Source organism: Hipposideros armiger, unplaced genomic scaffold, assembly GCF_001890085.2.
Source record: "Hipposideros armiger isolate ML-2016 unplaced genomic scaffold, ASM189008v1 scaffold_238, whole genome shotgun sequence".
NCBI lineage: Eukaryota > Metazoa > Chordata > Mammalia > Chiroptera > Hipposideridae > Hipposideros > Hipposideros armiger.
In genome coordinates, this window is record NW_017731588.1 from 1,575,224 (window position 1) to 1,591,263 (window position 16,040).

The window sequence follows — 16,040 nt, forward strand, 5'->3', positions numbered from 1 at the left end:
TTCTCTCCCCTGCTCCGCTCAGTCGAAAATCCACATATAACTTTTGACTCCCCAAAAACTTAACTACCATCGGTATCTGCATGGGATCGGTTCAAGAACCCCCCTGCAGATACCAAAATCTGTGGATGCTCAAGTCCCCGATATAAAATGGCGTAGATCAATACATTTGGATGTCCTCATCTGCAGACTTCCAACCGTGGATTGAAAATAGTACAGGTACTCACTGAAAAAAATCTGTGTATAAATGGACCTGCACAGTTCAAACCCATTTTGTTCAAGAGTCAACAGTAGTTCTTACATGTCTGTTTTCCCATATTAGACTGTGTGCACCTTCAGTCAAGAAACTGTTTCTTCTGCTTTGTGCTCATAGCATCTAACATAAAACCCGACACATAGAGGGCCGGCTGAGTAGCTCAGCTGGTTAAGAGCTCGCTTGGGAGCGCCAGCTCTGAGCAGCAGGGCTGCGGTTCGGCTCCCACATTGAGGGCCAGTGACGCTCACCCTCTACAGCTAAGATGATGAACAACAGCTCGACCTGGAGCTGGGCTGCTGTGAGGCGATGGCATAGGCTGCAGCAGGGCTGCAGTGGGCTGCCGTGAGCTACATGAGTGACTGGCAGCCAGCATGAGCGGCCGGCAGCCTGTGTGAGCTGCCGGGAGCCGCTGTGAGCAGCCGACCAATGACTGGCGACCAATTGCCTCACCCGGGAAGAGCACAATGGTCATACCAACATGGGTCAGTGAATTAACATCCTCCACAACTAGACTGAAGGACAAAATACCCCCAGCAATTTGTTTACCTGTCTGTTCCCCTTCCCCAATTCCCCAACGCTGTTCCTCTCCCCCCAATTCCCCAATAAAATCTTAAAAAAAAAAAACCCCAAAAAACCCAACACATAGTTGGGGCTCAGTTCATTAAACTAAGTCACTGCTTTGTGTAGTTTGGCATTAAAACCTAAAAGAAGCTGACAGATCAGGGAAGTGGGGATGGACTGGCAGTTTGACCTGTTGGAGAACCCCTCTCTTTGTTTTACTAAGAGTGTGTGACAGCTAAAAGCCAAAGATCCTACTTTTTGGCTTGTTCCTTTCTTTCATACTTTTGTTTTTGCCATTTTGTTTCTGTAGGTTAATCCCTATATCCTGAAGAAGAACATGATGGCTATGACAAATAATTTCTATGCAGCAATCTTGGGATATGATGAGGTAAGATCCTTCGCGAAGCCTTAGGCTGAATAGTGGCATCCCCAACAGAGGTTTTGACGAGAGCCTCTGACCGAAGCTTCCGGGATTGTCACAGCCTGCCATTATGGTTTAGTATTCATTTCCTCATTGTCATTGGCAAATAGAATGAATGTGCCCTAATTTGCCTGTGCTTGGGAAAGAGAGCACTGTACAACATGGGCAGATCATTCACCTACTCAGCATTTATTGAGTGCCTGTGGGAAGCCAGATGGAGGGACAAAGGCAAATCAGTCACTTTCTTAGCTCCTGGTGCCCCTAGAGAGAGGAAGACATACACATGTAAATAGTGCCATCTGCCAAAAAAATCGCACGCTTTTTTTAGATTTAATTATAAAAGCAGTACATACTCATTTTAAGAATTCCTTAAAACTGTACCTAAGTGGTTGAAGTAGAAAATAGAAGGCCCCTTTGCTGTCCTGCCAACTTCCCTGCCTCAGAGAACTCTGTTAATGGTCTATTGGGTGTCCTTCCAGACATTATCCGTGCATACACAAGCACCTGTGTATTTATTTTCTTTATGCAAATGGGAGTTAACACTATCCATACTGTTCTGCTAAAGAACATGTCTTGGTCATTCTTATACATTAGAACATTTAGATCTCCTTTTTTTAATTATAAAATATACATAGCATAAAATTTTAACCATTTAACCATTTTTAAGTGTACATTTTAGTGGCATTAAGTACATGCACATTATTGTACAACCATCACCACTATCCATCTCCAGAATTTTTTCCATCTGCCCAAACTGAAACTCTACCCATTAAACACTGTTCTTTCATTCTCCCCTATTCCCTCCCCACAGCCCTTGGTAACCAGCATTCTGCTTTCTGTCTCTATGAGTTTACTATTCTAAATACCTCATATAAGTGGAATCTTACAGTTTTTGTCCTTTCGTGTCTGGCTTATTTCACTAAACATAATGTCTTCAGGGTTCATCCATGTTGTAGCATCTGTCTCATCTTTTCCCCTTGTTATTATGGGAATTTCAAACACATAGAAAAGTTAAAAGAATGGTGTAATGAACACCTGTGTGCACACCACCAGGATTCATCATACCTCATCTTTTTAATAAACCATGTGTTTTTATGCTCATTTTGCGGTTACCTCCGGATTTATCATCCCTCTGGGAAACTGTCCCAGAACTTCCCCAGGCTCAGCGCATTCCATCCTCCCTGTACTCCACAGCTCTTGCTATATTAGCGTTAACTGCCATCCAGGATGGGTCGGGCTTTCTTCTGGGTAGTGGCTGTGTTTGTATTTCTATTGGCCAGTATGGTGCTTGGCACATGGTAGGCGAAGCGTGAGGAAGGTAGGACATGCATAAAAGGATGAAAGTAAGAAATTAGAATTCAAGCTGGAGGAAATGTTATCAGCTTGAAGATAATAATTAAAGCCAGGAGGTAAGCTTACAAAAAAATTAAGTTAAATGACTTGCTCAGGGTCATAACACTAGTTAAACTTGAGGTTTCCTGATCTCTGAACTACCAGATAGCCTCAGTTATAATAGAGCAACTTAGATTGCATACCACACACATCATTAATTTAACATGAACTTGGTAAGAGTGGGATGGGAGTTGAAATGCTGCTTAAATCTATACATCAGTTGTTAAATGAGATGCATTCTGATTTTAGAAACCTGACAGTGTATAAAAGAATGAGGCTTAGAACTGAAGAAATATAATTCTCTATTAGCATTAGTTTGAGGTCTTTATTGCAGATGGCTCAGTTGGTTCCATTCACCAGTATAAATAAAGATGTTCTGGATTGCGTCTCTTCTCTGTCCCCCACCCCAGTCCATTTTGGCAGAGCCACCTTAAAAACACGTGCCTGATCACAAGTCACCAGGGATGCTTTTTAAATCTAATTCTTGAGAACCTCCCTGAAGATTCCAGATCAATAGGAGTGGGACCTGGTATTTCAACAAGTACCCCAGACAACTCTTAAGAGTAGGAAAGTTTGGAAAATGTACAATTTCCTGGGACACTTCCTAGAATATCAGTTTGGGCCCTATGCTCCAAGAGTTCTGATACAACTGGTGTAGGTAGGCATCTGTAGTAGTAAAAGTTCCCCAGGTAATTTTAATGTGCAACTCTAGAACAGTTTTTCTTAAATTTTAATACGCATGCGGATCACCTGGAGACCTAGGTAAAATTCTGATTCTGACTCAGCAAGTCCGAAGTGAGGCCTGAGATTCTGCATTGCTAATAAGCTGCGGGTGATATGGGTGCAGCAATTCTGCAAACCACACCGGGAATCACCAAGTCTTAGAGCTGTGCCGTCCAGTGCTAGCCACATGCAGCTATTTTGATTTAAATTCATTAAATTAAAATGAAAAATTCAGTTTCTCAGTTTCACTAGTTGAATTTCAGGTGTTCAAGGACTAATGTGGCTGGTGGCTCCTGCAGGGGACAGTGCAGCTGTAGAACATTTCCATCATCAGAAATTTCAAGTGGACAGTGCTGTTCTGTAGCACCCTTTTCCTAGAATCTTGCTTGGATTATCCCTCCACCCTAGACACTTTTGGAACCTTCCTGTTTTCTGCACATTAGGTTCAAAGTTCTCCATGGAACTTAAGGCTTTCTGTGAACAGTCCCCATTGTGACAAGTCCTCTTAAACTCCTATTAAACTCCCATTGCCTGCCAATGTGTAGCCTTCTGTCTAAGTGGGGCCATTTGCCTCACTGTCCCACAGACATGTGGTGCCTGATTGAGGCTCTTCTGGACAACCAGGTATAGAGGGTAGAAGCTGAGTCTGTCAGCTTTGGCCCTGAGGGCCTGGTTCAAAGCCTGGCACCTCTGTAAATGTTTAGTGAACTAAAGTTATTCTGTCTTGATTAGAATGTCCTGTAACTCCCCAAATATTCTCCATTCCTAAAGGCCCCCTTTTCCACAAAGCTTTCTCTGACCTCTCTAGATCTCTATATTTTACTCTGAATTGCAACATCCATCCATCCATCCATTTAACAAGTATTTATTAAGTGCCTACCATGTATGATGCACTGGGAATATATTGGTGAATAAAACAAACATGGTCTGGTTCTTTCCCACTGGAGCCTACCTTCTAATGGGGAGATAGGCAGTAAGCAAGTAAACAAATAAGTATCTAATTATAAATGGAATGCAGTGATATTGAATAACAAGGGGAATGTACTCAGTGTGGACTGGGAAGCTCTATGAAGAATTGTCATAGAAGCTAAGACTCAGGAATGAAGAGCCAGGGATTTCTGGTCAAGATGGTGGAGTAGGTAAACACTGTGCTTGCCTCCTCTCATGACCACATCAGAATTACAACTAGACCATAGAACAGCTATCATTGAGAATCACCTGAATTCTAGCTGAACAGAATTCCTACAACTAAGGACATACAGAAGTCACCTTGAGACTGGTAAGAGGGATGGAGAGGCAGAACAGGCTGGTCCCACATGCGTGTGTGGCAGCTAAGAATTAGGAGTGATATCTCGCCTGCAGAGGTCACCGTGGAAGAGCGAGAGGTCCCTGCTTCCCAGCCTAGGGATCCAGTGCTGGGAAGAGAAGTCCCCACAATTTCTGACTATGAAAACCAGCGGAGACTGTGGCTGAGTAAGCTTGAGGGCTGCTAGAGTCCCAGGCATTCCTCTTAAAGGGCCCGCTCACTGACTTACTTGCTGATAGACTCACTTGCTCTAAGCTCCAGCACTGGGGCAGCAGCTGAAAGGTGCCAGAGACATATGGGGGCTGGGAGGTGAGGAACAGAATTGTCTGGCTGCAGGATGAGGGCTGGAGGGGCAGTTCTCTCAGAAGTGCTGGCAGAATCCATTATTTCTTTATTGAGCCCTCCCCCACTCCTGATGTGCAAACACAGGCGGCTGCCATATCTGAGTCTCCATAAACCTGGCTAACAATGTTTATCCCACCTTTGTGATTCCCTGAAACCCCACCCCACCCAACTTGCAGACCCACTCAAGCCACTTCCAGTGGCTTCTCAGTACAAATGGCCTGTCTTGGCTCATGCTGTGGGCTTTCCTAAAATCTCAAAGTTTCACAAATCCCAAACTAGCAGCATCTGGCCACAGCATGCCCCGTACCTCTTGCTGAACAGCCACAAGCCCCGCACTAGTGGCAGCCAGCCTCAGTTCAAGGCTTGGCCTCTCCCACACACCTCCAAACCCTGTGTGGGTGGCTGCCATCTGCAGATTTCTTTGTGGATCATGCCAGGTGGCCTGGGCAACGCACAGGCTGCAGCTGAAATTGGCCTGTGGTGGGGCCCCTCCCAGAAGGCCCTGGGGCCGGCAACCTGGGTGGCCAACTTTGGACAGAACTAGAGCACCACCCAGCTGCCTCTGCAGACGGCACACCCAAAGGGCAGACTGGGCAGGCACCACAGCCTTGCTAGAGCGAATCCTGCTCTGTAGTGTCAGCCCCTACACAACAGCTCCTTCACTGTAGTCATGGCCAGTCCACACCAATAATTATCCTGAGGGTCAATCCCTTTCATTGAGATGCAAACAGCAACCAAGTGTTAACTCCAACAGGAAGGCACACACAGCCCACACAAGGGACACACCTGGAGTACCCACCTCAGGTGACCAGGGAGACTGCGTGACTGGGCCCCACAGGACACATACTACATAAGGCCACTCTGGTAAGACTGGGAGACATAGCAGCCCTACCTAACACATAGAAACAAACACAGGGAGGCTGCCAAACTGAGGAGACCAAAGAAGCATGTCTCAAATGAAAGAACAGAACAAAGCTCCAGAAAAAGAACTAAAAAGGGAGACATACAATCTACCAGATACGGAGTTCAAAATACTGGTGATAAGGATGCTCAATTATCTCAAAGAGAATTTTAACAAAGAGATAGGAAACAAAAATGGAGATAGATAAAAAGAACCAATCAGAAATGAAGAATATCATAACAAGGAAAGAATATATTAGAGGGAATCAATAGTAGATTAGATGAAGCAGAGGATCAAATCAGTGATTTCGAAGTTAAGGTAACAGAAAACACCCAATTAGAACAGCAAAATGAAAAAAGGATCCAAAAAAATGAGGATAGTTTAAAGGGGGGTGCCTCTGGGACAACATCAAGTGTACCAACATTTGCATCTTTGGGGTACCAGAGGAGAACAGAAAGAGCAAAGAATTGAAAAGCTATTTGAAGGAATAATGACAGAAAACTTCCCTAGTCTGGTGAAGGAAATAGACACACAAGCCCAGGAAGCTCAGAGTCCCAAACAAGATGAACCAAAGAGGCCCATACCAAGACACATCATAATTAAAATGCCAAAGTTTAAAGACAAAGAATCTTAAAAGCAGCAAGAGAAAAGCAGTTACCTAAAAGAGGGCTCCCATAAGACTGTCGGCTGATTTCTCAGCAGAAATTTTCCAGGCCAGAAGCTATTGGCATGAAATATTCAAAGTGATGAAAAACAAGGATCTAAAACCAAGATTTTTCTACCCAGCAAAGCTATAATTTAGAATCGGAGGACAGATAGTTTCCCAGACAAAAAGCTAAAGGAGTTCATCACCAAACCAGTATTACAAGAAATGTTAGAGGGCCTTCTTCAATTAGAAGAAGGAGAAGGAGAAAAAGAAGATCTATGAATAATAAAATGGCAATAATTATATATCAACAATTACATTCAATGTAAATAGATTAAATGCTCCAATCAAAAGATAGCATGACTGAATGAATCAGAAAACAAGACCCTTACATATACTGCCTACAAGAGATTCATTTCAAATTGAAAGACACACACATAGACTGAAAGTAAGGGATGGAAAAAGATATTTCATGAAAATGGAAACAGAACAAAAAATAACCAGGGTAGCAATACTTACACCAGACAAAATAGACTGTAAAACAAAGACTATAATGAGACAAAGAAGGACCCAGTAATCCCACTTCTGGGTATTTATCCAAAGAAACCCAAAACACTACTTCAAAGGGACATGTGCATCCATATGTTCATTGCAGCATTAATTACAATAGCCAAGATGTAAGGCAACGTGGGTGTCCTTCAATGAATGAATGGATAAAGAAGAGGTGGTACATATATACAATGGAATATTACTCAGCCATAAAAAAGAATGAACTCTTAAAAGAAAAAGAAAAAAAAGAATGAAATCTTGCCATGTGCAGCAACATGAATGGACCTAGAGGGTGTTCTGCTGAGTGGAGTAAGTCAGACAGAGAGACAAATACCATATGATTTCACTTATATGTGGAATCTAAAGAACAAATAAAACAGAAACAAACTCATAGATACAAGGAACATTTTGATGGTTGCCAACTGGGATGGGGTGGGGATGAGGTGGTGAAAAAGGGGAAGGGATTAAGAAGTACAAATTGGTAGTACAAAATAGTCACGGGATATAAACTACAGCATAAATAATATATTCAGTAATATTGTAATAACCGTATGGTTAAGATGGGTACTAGATTCATCGGGGTTGATAACTTTGTAAATTATATAAATGCGTAATTACTATGTTGTACACCTGAAACTAATACAATATTGTATATCAACTGTCATTGAAAAAAATTTTTTTTAATGTCGTTAGCTCTATCACAAAAAAAAAAGAATGAGGAGCCAGCCATGGACAGAGTATAACTCCGAGTTTCCCTATACAGACTAGCATTTGCTCATTTTCCAGGATTTAATTCTGTGCTGCCGTTTCATGTGTATTAGCTTTGTTCCTTCAACTAGATTGCAAGCTGCCTGTGAGCTGAAATTCTGTGTTCTTAGCATCATGCTGAGCACCTAGTGGTGTCAAAATCAGTCTTCACAGAGGGAAACTGCGACTCTAAACCCTTAATTATTAACCAGAGCCAGGAAAGTCCCTTTGGCGTCCTCTCAGTTACTCTAGACCGAGGTGTCTTAATTTTCCGAAAGATGCTTGTTCTGTATTGTGAAGGAGAACAAGTAGGCACCCTAGTAGATTGTGGGAAAATTGCCATGCAACCTAATATTTGGCACTCAGGCACCCGTTTTCCTTTCCTGCTTTCTAGTTTTGAAATTTACACTCTCTCAGACCAGTCTCCCACTTGTTTTCACTGGTTTACTAGCAGCATGGTGGCAAGAAGGTTGAAGCTGGGTTTGTAGATTTATTCAGCCATTTTTACTGTACTTCCACTCTGCCAGGTATTGCATCCTAACCAGAGCTAGCCAGGCACCCTCCCCTGACCTCACCAGTGCATCCTGGGCCTAGTTCTACCACCACTTAGCTAGATAACCTCTAAGCCTCAGTGTACTTTTCTTTCAAATGGGGATAATGATACCTGTTCTTCCTGGCATACATAGTTATTAGGAGCCAGATGTATGAAGAAACTCTGACAGTCTGGAATAGTAAGGCTGTTATCACTATTTATTGGAGTCTTGAGTCATTCTTCTCCTGATAGCCCAGGAACTGATTATGGGTTTGCCCCTTCCCAGCCGTGTGCCCCACCGCTGAGGCTGCGTGTTTGCAGCAGGCCATGGCTCTCAGGCTTTTGCTGTCCTGTGCTTATGCGCCAAGTCCTCAGAATACCTGCTCCCACTCCTGTTCCTTCCCGTGTAGCACATGTGGGCCGCTGCCAGCAGCACTCCGGCATGTGCCCAGGGCACTGCAGACACAGGCAGGCTGTTGTGTTAGCAAATAGCTTGGAAAACGGCGTTGTGCCTGAGCTTGTCCTTGGCTCTTGTCCCCATCTACCGGAAGAAGCTGGTTTTCCTGACTCGGCCATTGTGCCAGGACAGTCTCTCAAGCGGTGGAATTTTAAGGGTGTTGAGCAGGGGCATTTGGAGCAGGTGGACTGTTTTCCCACAAAACTGTCAGTACCCCATATGGGACATGGCCCCCTCCTGGCAGCAGAACTAAAGCCAGACTTCATGTACCGCCCCCCAAGGCCAGCCCACAACCTAAATCGAATAAATGGTCCTGGGTCTTTGTGTAATGATGTACCACTTACAGGGCCTTTCATGGCCATTCTCTCTCTCAATTCTCACAACACGCTGTGGGATAGGTATTGTTGTGCTTGTCTAGCCCATGAGAAACAGGCTTTCCAGAGGCCACAGAGCTATCAAGTGACAGAGCTGCCATTTGCACTCAGGTGGTTTGATCCCCAGATCCTACTGTCGTTTCAACTATATCCACTGTTGCCTGCCAAAGCAAGTTCTTAACCTTTGTGTCTGATACATTACACTTAACAAAACACCTTGACATTATCTTACATTTGTAATTCAAGAATGCCGTGAGAAGGGCAAGTATTTTCATCTCTGTTTTATAGACGAGAATATTGAGACTCAGGTTTAGTGAATTGCCCACCATCTCTGAGCTTGGCAATGGCAGAGCCAGGACTTGCTCCAGCCTTCTAACTCCGTCAGCACTTTTTCTTGTTCCACACACAACCTTGGCACCTGGACAGAGCAACTTCTCAGAGCCTTTCCCTTCAGTCCTCCTTATCCCAGGAAGCAGGACCCACCCCCTGTCCTCCCTTAGAAATCCAAACTAGAAAATAGCCCTAGTCCATGGCCCAGCTGCTGATTAGCCTCTGTGATATTTGGACTTCCCAACAGAGGTCTTCTCTGTGCCGGAAGAGACAATATTAGACACACATACACAGACTCTTGAGCATTCCTGTGACCTGTGGCAATCCTGCTGAACAGCCTGTTTTGTGCTTCTACTTAGAGGCTGGGCCAGCCATGGCCAGCCCAGAGCTGGGTAACACTGAGGCCAGGGTACCTAGTTTCTTACCCCAAAGTACCAGCTTCCTTGTAGATGTGCACGCTTGGCCCAGAAGAGAAGGTTCAGACCACACCCACCTCTGTTCCTGGGAAAAAATACACACTTAAAATATTTCGAACCCATGCCTCGAGGACAGCAATGGAACCACTGCTGCTGCTGTTTCTCTTCTTAGCCTCTCAAGTGTTGCCTGGGTGCAGTGCTGTAGCGTAGAGGGATCTGTGACCCGGGAGGGTTGACCAGACATGAGCCCCATCTCTGCGTCAACCTTAGCCAGTCACTCAGCCCCTCTGGGTCTCTATAAAATGAAGAGGTTGGACTAAGTGCTCTCTGAAGACCCCTTCCAGCCCTATATATTTTCCCCATTTCTCACAGTATCTGTAATGTCCTTCTGAGCCAATTCTCTGGTTAGTAATACTAGCATGTTCACAATATCCCCAGCTTTTGTATCATGGCTCTTCCATATCCCTCGGAAAACCAGTTGTTGTGCTCTGTGTTCCAGGGCATCCTTTCAGATGATCACGGGCTGGCTGCCGCCCTCTGGAGAACCTTCTTCAACCAGAAATGTGAAGACCCTCGACAACTTGAATTATTGGTGGAATATGTGAGGAAACAGGTGAGTGGCGCAGCCCCTCCTTTCCAGAGTCTCGTGGAAAGCAGGTCCTTGCTGATGTCTGCCAGTGCTGGACTGTCAGAGGATCCTGAGAGGCTGAGCTTGCAGAGGCCAGGCTGAAGGAATTCTGACCAAATCGTGTCAGCAGTGGGCACCAATGAACAGCACCTTCCGCCGTGAGCTAGGCCAGAGGCCAGGGAACGGGAAGGGAAGAAAAGGCGCTAAGTAGTCACCTGCTTTCAGAAACTTTTAGTCATTCATTCACTACACATTTGATTACCTTCTGCATGCCAAGTGCTGTGCTAGATCCTGGGCATGCACAGTCCTATAAGATACGGGCGTGGGGTACACTGTAGCCCCTTCGATACCCTCTTTGAGCCCCAGGATTCACGTTTCTTGCTCCTGATTTCTAGCAGGACAGGGTTCCAGGCAGCATTCCACAGACACCCCTCGAGCTTCTTTCCACTGGGTGCTTGCTATGCATAGTCAAGTAGGGTCCCCCCACTGCATTCCTCACCCCTCTGGCTCTCCAGGTGTCTAGGAGCAAGCTCCAGAAGTGAGGACTGCTTAGCTACCGTTTTCCTCAGACCCATGGAGAATTCACTCCTTGATCTCTCTGCCCCAGAGATTGATGGGAAACCTGTACTTTATAGATGAATGAGCTGAGTGGCAAGGAAGAGGAACATAGAGGCTTTTCCAGGGTCTCCCAGTGAGTCAGCCTGCACAGCTGGCCTTGAACCCTAAGCCGGGTGATTCATGTAGCCACTGGAGGCCTCAGCTGCTCCAGACAGCTCATCAGCTCAGGCTGTCCCATGAGTCACACCTTTCTTTCATGGACCTGGCCCCCGGAGCTGAAGGGGCCTAACCCCATAATTATTCTCTTATTCACCTGTGCCCATGGCCCCAACAACCAGAGCATGGAAAGCCAGACCCCGGCTCTTGATGAAAAGACAGGGCCAACAGGACCAATGTGTAGATTGCTAGAAAAGCCACATACTGAAGCTCTTCAGACCCAAAAGGTAGAGAACCCCCAAAGGCAGGACTTCTGTTTGACCATTCTTCAAATCTACCAGAGCCGGAGAGAAGGCACTGTGGTCAGGGGGCCCCACCCACAGAGAATTCTGAGACTCACCACTGTTGACTGGACTCGCCCTCAGACAGGAGTAACAGTTGGCAAAGCAAATGCTATGTTTTCTGAAGGACCAGCCCAACTTTTCCGGTTGCTATGGTGGGCTTGTGCCAGGGCCCACGACAAGGGCACAGCTGGGACCTCTCTGAGGGTCCTAAAGGAAGGGACCGCCACACCTCTATGAGAAGTTCCGTATTGCCCCAGTGAGAGGCAGGCATTAGGAAAACAGTGGTGGGACTCTTAGGGAAGTGTGGAGCTTTTCTGGGGACCCAGTTCCATCAGCAAACTTTTAGAGCACCCACTGTGCCAGGCACTGTTCACTAAGCAGAGATTAATTTTCCTGCCCTCGAGAAGTCAGCTCTTGGTTTGGCAAGGCAGCCCGGCAGGCACAAGGCTAACCATGGAATCAGTCAGCCTGTGAGGTGATACAGGTAGGAACAAAGTGCTGTGGAAGGCCGAAGAAAGGAGGGACTAAGTCTGACCGGGGAGATCAGGGAAGACCAGGAAGCTGAGCAAACTCTAGTCCTGCACCGGTGGTGTTTGGTGTGGTAGACAGCCCAAGACCCAGTCAGAGGCTATGTTGAGATTTCCATCCCAGGAGATGGGCGTAGTGGTGGCCTTAGAGACAGAAATGGAGTAGTTGGAAAGAGGAGTGGATTTAGGGAAGGTAATGGGTCAGTTGATCTCCTTGCACTGGAGGACAGCAGGACGTGTGGAAACCAAGACCTGAGGTACGTGTGAGAGACTGGGGTTCAGTTCGAGGGTCAGCAGCCTGAAGATGAAACAACAGGAGTGAAGGAATTCTTGGAGAAAGAGATGATCCAAGGCCTAAGATGAAGCCCCCCGCCCCCTTCTCCCCCAAGATGGAGCCTCATCTTTTTGAATCCAGTGCTGACCACTGCTCTGGTACAGCTCTCACCCTAGATTTTGCTTGGCCACCTGAAAGCATTTCTCATTCTCCTGCCCATCTTGTTAGCAGCAGCCTGGGGCACCCACCCAGAGACCGCCTGGATCTCCTGAGACTCAGCCACTCAGATCACCTGCTTCTTGCAGAACTGCCTGACCACACCTCCCCTGCAGCTGTTCCTCTTCCCCATCACCAGTGTCCCCTCTCCTCAGAGCTGTTCAGGGGCATAAACTCCCCCAGCCATCCGAGAGGATGAAGCGCACTGACCAGAGTCAGGGCCATCTGAGGGGTCAGGGCTCACTAGAGGACAGCAGAGATGTATGTAGTTAAAAAAAAAACTTCCAGTGACTCGCAGTGTACATATGAGTATGTTCTATCGTTTAAACTGGTCATAAGTCCTGTGGGGTACATGTTCCTACCCCCTCTCTCAGACAAGGGAACTTAAATCTCAGAGAAGGGAACTGGCTCACCTTGGAGACCATTGCTACTCTGAATGAACGGGGACACACATACACCCCTACATCAAGGACATGTCTCCTCCTGGTACATTCTCCCTAGAAAGTTCTTTCAGTCCAGAAAGTCAGGGCTTGTATGTCTGTGTGTCTATTCAGAGGCATGATGGGGAATTTCCTCGAGTTTCCCCAGTGACTTGTTTCATCAAACCTCCTTAAATGAAATAATCCGGGAGATTAGAGGTTCCCCTTGGCCTGGGATAGTCAGAAGTTCCCTCATGCCCACTCCTCACCCTCTCCTTGGGAAAGCCGGTTCCTTATGCCACCTCATGTCTGTCCTGCCCTGTCCCTTTCCTGTTTCCTGCTCTCCCGGTTGCAGATTCAGTACCTGGACTCCATGAATGGTGAGGATCTGCTTCTGACAGGGGAGGTGAGCTGGCGCCCTCTGGTGGAGAAGAATCCTCAGAGCATCCTGAAGCCCCATTCCCCAGTTTATAACGACGAGGGTCTTTGATGGGCTTGACCCTCTGAAGAGCTGGCCAGCTGACTTTGAAGAACCACCAGGAGAGAGGTGCCTGTTTGGCTCAGGACCCTGAAAAAAGTGGCCTGAACTGACCTACGAACCGCGTCTGTCAAACACCTGGCCCCATTTGTGTTGCTTCTCCTCTTCGTGTGTGCCCAGGCATCCGATCTGGTTGGGTACAGTGCTGGGAGAAGCTCTTCTGGGGTGTCCTCTTCCTCAAGAGAAGCCCTGAGCAAGAGCCCCCAGCACATATTCCCCAAGTCAAGTGCCCTCTCACAACCTTGTGACTGACAGCTTTTCCCAAAGGCCGTGGAAGGGATGGAGGCAGGTTAGAAAGGGGACACCCCCACCAAGGGCCCACGGTGGCCTATGAGTTGTTCTTAATGCTGCTGAGTCAAGACACATTAACCATGCTCTGTCCCCTGGCTTTGAGCCTTGGGATTGAGTTGGCCATTAAAGGAAACAGAGATTTTACTCTGCCATGACTCTTTATTCCAGGGTCTTTTAGAAATTTAGCTGAGGTAGCAGATGCTGTAAGCTGAGGCGTATTCCCCAGCTCAGAGATGGGGATGGGGAGAGGGTCAGGAGAGTCTCTGCTGCTGCTTCTGCCTCCAGTTCATGGAGGTGTCACCATTCTGACCAAGCCACAGCCTGCCATTCTGTCCTCTGGGGCCCCAGAGGCCTCTGATGGCCAAGGGCTTGTCATATCCCAAGTCATTTGGATAGAGGCCTCAAGAACAAAGGACCCTTTGTCACCCTCCAGTGAACCGGTGAGGAACATGCTGTTTTTCGTCTCTTGCTTCCTCTCTTATACTAGGTTCTGGGGGAAAGAGGAGAACAGTCTTCCTGGCTTAGTTGTGCCATCCCAGGACCCAGCCCTGTGCCCAGCTTTCTACGCTCTTCCTGACTTCTGGAGCGTGTGCTGCAGAGCCACTGCGGTCTGAGCACTTGAGGACCTGTCCCCTCCTCCCGCTGAGTATAGGTCATCTCTTGGGGGATTTTCTTTAACTTGAAGAAAGGGGGCGGGGAACCATATTGCCCCTCCCTCCCCCCATCAAACTTCCTTCATTTAACTTGCTATAAAATGAGTCATATAAAGAAACTCTATATGGGTGAGGTATATCCCACTTCTGTGAAAACATTACAAATCAAACCGCCTTCTCTAAGTTTATTTAAGATGCTTTTGTTGCGAGTGGAGCTCTAGAGTGAAGCCTCCTCTGTGTGTGTGAGATAATAACACCTTGTAACTCATTACAGCTGGGCACTATTTACATAAACCAGAGCTGAGCCAGGCAGGAATTTGCTGATTAATTTATTTTTAATGGAGTGAAGTATACCATGCACCAAAATAAACTTTACTGTGTGTACCTAACTGCTCCTGGAATGGATGGAAAAATTAATGGAACAGATTTTGGCTCCCAACTCTGCACATTAATTCATATATAAAAGTTATTTGAGCCTTAACCCATTTGCTGCCCACAGCAGCTCCCCAGCCACAGATTCCCCAGTTCAGCTACCGGGCTTGCTTTAGAATCATGGGCTCTCCGACTTGGAAGGAACTTTAGAGGTCCTTTCGTCCAGCCCTGGTCCAAAACTTGATTCCGCTTCTCAACATCCCAGTTGGCCTCTGTTCATACAGGCCCTTATATGAATACTTCCAGCAGCAGATGGCCCTGGCCTTGGAGTCAAGTCCTGTCTTCATAAGATGAGTAATCATCAAACACTGCATGCAACTTGTATACGGAGCTACTTCAAATAGCCAAATTGGTCTATCATGTCTGTGATGTCCTGAAGCCCTCACTTTCTGGCTGTTGGCGTCTGTCACTGACTACCCGCTCGCCCCCCTCCACACCTTCAAGATAAAATCCAGGCTCCTTGGAGGCTGTGAGGCTCTCCTTATTCTGATCCCTGCTTGTTTTTGTGAGTCTCTAATCCATTTCTTCCCTGAACAAACGGAACCACTAGGGGTTACTTGAAGAGATGACCCTGTGTGTACCTCTACCTGGATCCTCTTCCTCTTCTGACTAAAGAAATCCCACAGGTCCTCAAGTACCCTCCCCTCTCCTGTCTGCCCCAGGTGGTCTCCTCTGGTGAAACTATTTTTTACATCCTCACCCCTACTCTGCACTGTGAGCTCCTTCGGGGTGGGCACTGTGGTTGGGTTAGTCACCGTCAGTTTCCCAGTGCCAAGCAGAGTGCCTGGCTCATGGCTGGCATCAGTGTAAACTTTAATAAATGAAAGAAGGAATGACTGACTAAATCATCAATCATTATCAGTACAACCCCAACAAAAAAGCCCCTTTCTGGACCATTCTCTTAGTCTGACCTATAGTCTAGCTTATTTTAACAATGCAGTATGAAGTACCTCCTTTGGCCTTTACGTAGGAACAAAAACATTCTTTATATAGCTGCATGTTTTTTCTATTGTAAATTGTTACTAGACCAAATAAGTGAAGGGCATGATTT

The 16,040-nt window shown here is 46.4% G+C and overlaps 1 protein-coding gene across 1 annotated transcript in view; it reads left to right on the forward strand.

Annotated features, from left to right (window-relative positions):
• Nucleotides 1-14,958, forward strand: part of UQCC1 (ubiquinol-cytochrome c reductase complex assembly factor 1) — a 102,807-nt gene extending 87,849 nt beyond the window's left edge. Inside the window, exons 9-11 of the mRNA XM_019655171.1 lie at nt 1,125-1,202; nt 10,453-10,566; nt 13,431-14,958. Of these exons, the coding sequence (XP_019510716.1) occupies nt 1,125-1,202; nt 10,453-10,566; nt 13,431-13,565 (327 nt within the window). The 3' untranslated portion in view covers nt 13,566-14,958. The remainder of the gene's footprint in view (nt 1-1,124; nt 1,203-10,452; nt 10,567-13,430) is intronic.
• Nucleotides 14,959-16,040: the final 1,082 nt, after the last annotated feature.